Source organism: Puccinia triticina, chromosome 17A, assembly GCF_026914185.1.
Source record: "Puccinia triticina chromosome 17A, complete sequence".
Lineage (NCBI taxonomy): Eukaryota > Fungi > Basidiomycota > Pucciniomycetes > Pucciniales > Pucciniaceae > Puccinia > Puccinia triticina.
This window is the reverse complement of record NC_070574.1, coordinates 1,406,535-1,413,819: the sequence shown is the minus strand read 5'-3', so window position 1 is coordinate 1,413,819 and position 7,285 is coordinate 1,406,535. Positions and strand designations below refer to the sequence as shown.

The 7,285-nt window shown below is 42.6% G+C and overlaps 1 protein-coding gene across 1 annotated transcript; it reads right to left on the bottom strand.

Annotated features, from left to right (window-relative positions):
* Positions 1 to 5,165: 5,165 nt before the first annotated feature.
* Positions 5,166 to 6,661, bottom strand: PtA15_17A115 (uncharacterized protein; the record flags this gene model as incomplete). Its single annotated transcript, XM_053164197.1, has 6 exons — positions 5,166 to 5,189; positions 5,291 to 5,430; positions 5,515 to 5,789; positions 5,852 to 5,939; positions 6,019 to 6,378; positions 6,463 to 6,661. The coding sequence occupies 6 exons, from the start codon at positions 6,659 to 6,661 to the stop codon at positions 5,166 to 5,168; spliced, it is 1,086 nt and encodes a 361-aa protein (XP_053028188.1).
* Positions 6,662 to 7,285: the final 624 nt, after the last annotated feature.

The window sequence follows — 7,285 nt, the reverse complement described above, 5'->3', positions numbered from 1 at the left end:
TATCAGCTAACTTTGCCGCTCTCCATGCGGGGAGTTCACCCGAATTTTCATGTTTCAGTATTGCGGAAGCACAATCCAGATTCAATTGAGGGGCGGACACCGGATGAACCTGGCGCAATGGTTGTGGATGGCAAAGAAGAATGGGAGGTGGAAGAAATATTGGACTGCAGAAGACGAGGAAAGAAGATTCAATACCTGGTGGCTTGGAAGGGGTACGGACCAGAAGCCAACTTGTGGGAACCAGACATCAATCTCACCAATTGCAAGCTAGGAGCTTGTGGAAGGATTCAACTCAAAATTCCGCGACGCCGCAGGACGACATCAAAGGAGAAGGAGGTTTAAATGAGGGTGGGCTTTTTTACCCAAGAGGTTTTTTATTGCCGCCCGTGGGAGGAGCGCAGAGCCGGAGGCTTGGGCGTTAGAGGCGGAATAGTGTTATGAGCCCACACGCGGGCCATGACTTGTCCCAAGACATGTTACATATTGTATTTACATGTCACGGTCTCTAGAACTAAGAGACCGGAGGGGGAAGAGCCACATGCTTTCCCCATCTAGCAATTTACCAATTAGCCAGTCAAGACCCGCGCCAGAACCAAGAACCCCTTTCCCCCCCCCCAGAACCAGTCATAACACTGTTGTGATGTGTGAGAGGAACAACAGCAAAGCTCAGAATTGCATGTAGAGAAACAGGATACTGGTTTATATTCATGCAATCTAGGGGGTCTAGGTGAGCCCTAACTGTAACCCAGAAGGGGGTTACAACAAGGGTGTAACAGCTGCGCTAAGCGCTTTTTTCTGTATCTCTGAAAATAGATGGCAAGATGTCAGAAGTACACAGATTATTTTGGATATTCAGAATTCTCCTGCTCCCAGGAATCCAAAGCGCATCTTTGTACTCTTGGAACTGGGATTATGTGGCTTTAAGTCCATGAAGCAGGTGAATTTGAAAGCTCAAAACAGCTGCGCTGAAAAAGCGCCCAAATGACACTGCTTCATAGTTTCAAAGGAGTACCACTTCAATAAAGAAAATTGAAAAAAGCGTTTTTGATTCATGGATGTGGGAGAATTCAGAATATCCAAAAATATTTCTGTACTTATGAAATCTTGCCATCTATTTTTGGAGATACAGAAAAAAGCGCGTAGCGCAGCTGTTACACCCTTGGTTACAACATGGTTTGTGCAATGAGGTTGAACATGGTGTTAACTATTTGACTCTAACAGATAAGGCAAACAAATTCCTATCATGACATAAACACCATTCCCTGTTAAGATGTAGCGGCAGAAACACAAACAAAAACCAATTTGGTGATATTTTGAGACCTATCAGACTGTAGCTACAACATTTTGAGATTTTAATGGGCAAAAGCTGACCCAAATTACTCTCTCAACATTGGTTATCTTGATGGTAACAATATCATGAAACAAATGTTAGCCCCAGTTGAGATACAGTGGCAGAAACACCAAAAGCTACCCAATTAGGCAATATTTTGAGACTAAGCAGACTATACCAGCTCCTTTTTTGGATTTTCATCCCTGGAAGGCATACCAAAATCATAATTTGTAATTGATTACCTTTGGTACCAATATCATGAAATAATCACCTATTGCTAATGAAATATGGTGGCAGAAACACAAAAAAAAACAATTTGGTGATATCTTGAAACACATCAGACTGTAGCTGCCATATTTTGGGATTTTCATGGGCAAAAGCTGACCCAAATTACTCTCTGAACATTGCTTATCTTCATGGTTCAAATATCATGAAACAAATGTTAGCCCCAGTTGAGATACAGTGGCAGAAACACCAAAAAACTACCCAATTGGGCAATGTTTTGAGACTAATCAGACTATACCAGCTCCTTTTTGCAATTTATCATCCATGAAAAGTAGAACAAAGTCCTCTTTGGTGATTGATGAGAATTCTGCTACCAATATCCTGAAATAATCACCACTTGTGGTTGAGATATAGTGGCAGAAACACAAAAGAAACCAATTTGGTGGTATTTTGAGACCTATCAAAATGTAGCTGCCATATTTTGGGATTTTAATGGGCAAAAGCTGCCCCTGATTACTCTCTCAATGATACCAATATCATGAAAGAAATGTTGGCCCCAGTTGAGATAGAGTGGTAGAAACACAAAACAAAACCAATTTGGTGGTATTTTGAGACCTATCAGACTGTAGTTGCCACATTTAAGGATTTTTGTGGGCAAAAGCTGACCCAAATTACTCTATCAACATTGCTTATTTTAATGGTACCAATAGCATGAAACAAACGTAAGCCCCAGTCACCATGGGAGTTTCCTCAGCACTTGCGTGCAAGTGCCATCTCCTAACTCAGTCATAGATTTGGTCGGATCTCACTTAGATGCTAGTTTGAAGGCAAGGTTCATGTCTGCCACAAAATATATTGAAACGACCTGGAACAATACTTGATGTATTGTGTAATGTACAGTGCCCAGAAGAAAGTTTTCATGACATTTCTTTTGAATAGGAGACTTACAAACCATGCCTCTTAAGTTCTGAGTTATTGGGAGGATGGACAGAAAGGTTTCAAAAGAATGAATATAAGTAATGTTTTTGGAAAAAATAAGTGCATAATAGCTGAAAATATTCTTTCATGAAATGATAATTTTGGAAAATCTTTAATACTGTTCCAAAAAAAAAAAAGAAAAATCAGAATCAGTAAACTGACATCCAACATGAATGATAATAAATGAAAAAAATGATTACCAAAATAAATTTCAAATTTTGAGTGGCAGTGAAAGCACATCAAAAATTCCAAATTTGCACTGCAGGTAACAAAAAAACAGTATTTAATGTGTTTTCACTGCCACCCAAAATTTGAAATTTATTTTGGTACTCATTTTTTTCATTTATTATCATTCATGTTGGATGTCAGTTTACTGATTCTGATTTTTTTTTTTTTTTTTTGGAACAGTATTAAAGATTTTCCAAAATTATCATTTCATGAAAGAATATTTTCAGCTATTATGCACTTATTTTTTCCAAAAACATTACTTATATTCATTCTTTTGAAACCTTTCTGTCCATCCTCCCAATAACTCAGAACTTAAGAGGCATGGTTTGTAAGTCTCCTATTCAAAAGAAATGTCATGAAAACTTTCTTCCGGGCACTGTATGTGTAAAATGTATGCTATACCTATGCCAAAAACAAGGCCATTTTAATGATAAGTTTTACTTGATCAAAGTTCCTCATATTTCAATTATGATGATTTTTGACCTCTTTGGAAACCCATACCCAGTAGGGTTTTCTGAAATGGTTTTTGTATTTGTTTTCAGGGTACACACCAAAAAGCTGCCAGTTCTTTTTAAGTTGTTCCTATTACACATGGTGAAAAATTTGGATGGAGTGTAGTGATACTGTGGGAGGTAGAGTTGGTCCCTAGTACCTGTTGGTGGGTACCCGTGGAAGTGCGCAGGTATCTTCCGGTTGCAGGTGTCCAGTCTGGGTCCAAATTCAGGCAGGTACCCACACCCGCTGCAGGTACCCGGGTGAAAAGTCTCAGCTCTAGTGCGAGGTCTGATTTTGCTCTGGTACTACGGTTTGACTTTGGCGCTGTGGGGCCCACTGTCACAAACCCATATAACCTGTGTGGGTTTCTGTGACACATTGTATCACACAAACGTACACGCGCCCGTTTGTGTGACACGTGGACCATCACCCAGCTATATCATGCCAAGATGAGTGCCCCGTGGACCCAGGGGCAAATTAGCTGAATCCTTTAATAATTGTATCTGATTTTCATCCATCAGTACAGAAATCCTGTTGAGGAGATTTTCTGAATTCATTCACAAACCCTGGGTAATCTGAGGCTCCCCTGGACTTTTCCCAGAATTCTAACTCCCTTTGGACAACATTTAGCAGCTGAAGAATGTGTCACACAAATTTACACATGTGTGCTGGTGTGTCACATTTTTCATCACTAAGCCAAGTGATGCCAGCCTGAGTGCTCATGCGGAGCCAGGGGCTTAGGTGGACCCTTCAAAAATTGTTTATAACTTTCAGCCATATGTACACAAATGATTTTGGGGATATTTTCTGAAGTCATACACAGCTTCTGATTAATATGAGGGTTTTTTCCACAGGACTTTTCCCAGAACTTCAAATATTTTGTGAAAAACTTCAGCAACTAAAGAATGTGTCACACAAACTTACATGTGTATCTTTTTGTGTACCACTAACATATCTCAAGCTTTTTGGGATTTATGATAAAAACATGATAGAATGAAATATGTAGAGCTGGCACTTTGCACCCGGGTACCTGCAGCGGGTGCAGGTACCTTCCTGAATTTTGACCCAGAATGGATACCCGCACCCATACCTGGCACCCCCTGGCTTTTACCTGCATACTTCCTCGGGTACCCGCCAATTGGCACTAGGGGCAAGCAGAGCTGTGCAGAATGGCAATTTGTGCGCAATTACCTGCCTGAATTTGGACCCAGACTAGACACCCGCACCCGCCGGAGGATACCTGTGCACTGCCACAGGTACCTGCCCCCAGGTGCCAAGTACCCACCAACGGATGATAGGGGCCAGCTCTAGAAATATATGATTCCTGTGGTAAATACCTTGTTTCTGCCAAGTATTAGATATTGCTTTGCAAGGTAGTTGAAAATGTGTTCTAAAATAGTTCCAGTAATAACTAGATTCAAGTTGTAGCTGGTTTTCAATTGAATTCAACTCCTTTCCAAAGTGCCATGAGCTCAATTGAGCATAAATTAAACATAAATTCATCAAGCATTCAGCATAAATTGAGGCTCAAGTTCCAGGTTATATCTAACAGGTTTCTTAATTAAGAAACCTGTTAAACATCATATGCTGTAAAAAAAAACTGGATATGCTGTTTTTTTTTTTTGTTCATCTGAGAAGTGCCAATTGTGCTGGCCTTGCCTCCCGGGCAAGACAAAGGAGCGTGGGTTATATTTCAGAGCATAGACAGACATAAAAACAAAGTAAATGAATGGAAACATGGTAACACGTGAGTGGCAGACTTGAATCTCCAGATGCGTTCCTGTCAAGCACATCAGCTTTGAGAGTGACAATCAATGCAAAAAAGAACACAGTGTGTACAAATCAAAAGAGTGTAGTGTGGAAAAGATGGTAAACAAAACAACAAATTGTGGTGTGAGGATGGCATGCTTCATTTCTTGCGCTTGCCCACAAACTGGCAGCAAGCAAAGAGTTGGCAATTGGTGAGGAACCGGCAGCAGAAGGCAAGGCATTGGCAGGCTGCGGGGATTTTGTGTGGTGGGTTTCATCATGAACATTGCCAAGGCTGTTTTCTATCACATCAGCCTTCAAATCCTTTTCCACAGACTTGGCGGGAGGGCAGTTGGTGGTGGGTGGGCAGACGATGGCCGCCGGTGGTTTGGTTTTGAGCTCCCCATTGGCAATGGGTGAGAGTGCTTGAGAAGAGGTGCAGGATGGGCAGAGGAAATGAATATGTTGCAAGGAGGATGAGAAATTACATGATTGAGATGAAAGCTTACAAGCAATGTTGGCCTTGAGCTCTTCAGTGACAGCCTTGATGGCTGGGGCAGGTGAGTAGTTGTCATTGGCTAAAGAGCCATCAGCAGGTGAGGAGTTGGCAGCAAGAAAGGAGTTGGCAGCAGGCAAGGCGTTGGCAGCAAGCAAGGAGTTGGCAGCAGGCAAGGTGTTGGCAGCGGGCAAGGCATCAGCAGTGGGAAAAGAGTTGGCAGCGGGCAAGGCGTCAGCAGTGGGAAAAGATTTGGCAGTAGGCAAGGAGTCAGCAGGTGGCGGGTTCCTTCATGAAAATTGCCAAGGATGCTTTCCAGCACATTGGCCTTGAGTGCCTTGTCCACGGGCTTGGCAAGAGCGCAGTTGGCGGTGGGTGGGCTGACAATGGCCGCCGGTGGGTTGGGCTTGAGCTCCTCACTGACGGTGGGTGAGATTGCTTGAGAAGAGGGGTGGGCAGAGGAAATGAATAAGCTGTGAGGAAGATGAAAATGGACATGATTGAGATGAAAACTTACAAACAAAATCAGTCTTGAGCTCCTTGGTGAAGACTTCTGCGGGGGAGGCGTCATCAGCAGGCAAGGAGTTGTCATTGGCCAACGAGTCAGTAGCAGGTGAGGAGTTGGCAGCAAGCAAAGAGTTGTCAGCAGGCGAGGTGCCAGCAGTGGGCAAAAAGTCGGCAGTGGGCAAGGAGTTGGCAGGCGGCGGGGAGTATGCGTGGTGGGTTCCTTCATGAACATCATGGGGGCTGCTTTCCAGCACATCATCCTTGAGCGCCTCGTCCACGGGCTTGGCAAGACCGCAGTCAGCAGTGGGTGGGCTGACAATGGCCGCCAGTGGGTTGGGCTTGAGCTCCTCATTGGCGGTGGGTGAGATTGCTTGAGAAGAGGTGTAGGGTGGGCAGAGGAAATGAATAAGTTGCAAGGAAGATAAAAGATGACAAGGTTGAGATAAAAACTTACAAACAACATTGGCCTTGAGCTCCTTGGGGACAAATTCAGCGGCTGGGGCGTTTGTGAAGTTGTCATTAGCCAGGCAGTCTGCAGCAGGCAGAAAGTTGGCATTAGGCAAAGAGTCATCAGGCGGCGGGGAGTTTGCGTGGTGAGGTTCATCGTGAACATTGCAAAAGCTGCCGTCCAGCACATTGGCCTTCAGCTCCATGTACAAAGGCTTGGCAAGAGCGCAGTTGGCGGTGGGTGTGCTGTCAGTGGCCGCCGGCGGGTCGGGCTTCAGCTCCTCATTCACTACCAAGATGGATGAATTTGCAATATTGTATATTGATCAATATAGCGTATATTGATCAATTTATATTGATCTTTTTTTTTTATTCCTCTTGATATCTTTTTTTGTGTTCCATGTTTCCTTAATACTCTTCTATAATCTCTCTCCTTCCCCCGGTGTTAGCTTCAAGCCACAGGAAACTTTTTTTTTTTTTTGGCTGATAACATTCATAAATTTCTACATACATCATTCAATTCTTCATGAAAAAAGACATTGCAAGCTTTAGGATTAATCCAGGTCTCAATTTTTTTTTTTTTTTTTTTTTTTTTTTACTTCAACAATTGATGCTATCAGAAGTCTCTAAATCTACTTTTTTTCAAAAAAGAAAAACATTGACCCCTGCCCTCTCTCATGACACCATCCTGCACACATTGTTCATTTGGTTGATTGAATTTCCTGAAGATATTGCACATCATACTTGAAGTGCTACATGCAAAGAAGACCTTTTTGAGATTAGTTTGCCATGGTTTAGCATATTTTTGTCAGGTTCTTTTTTTATCTACT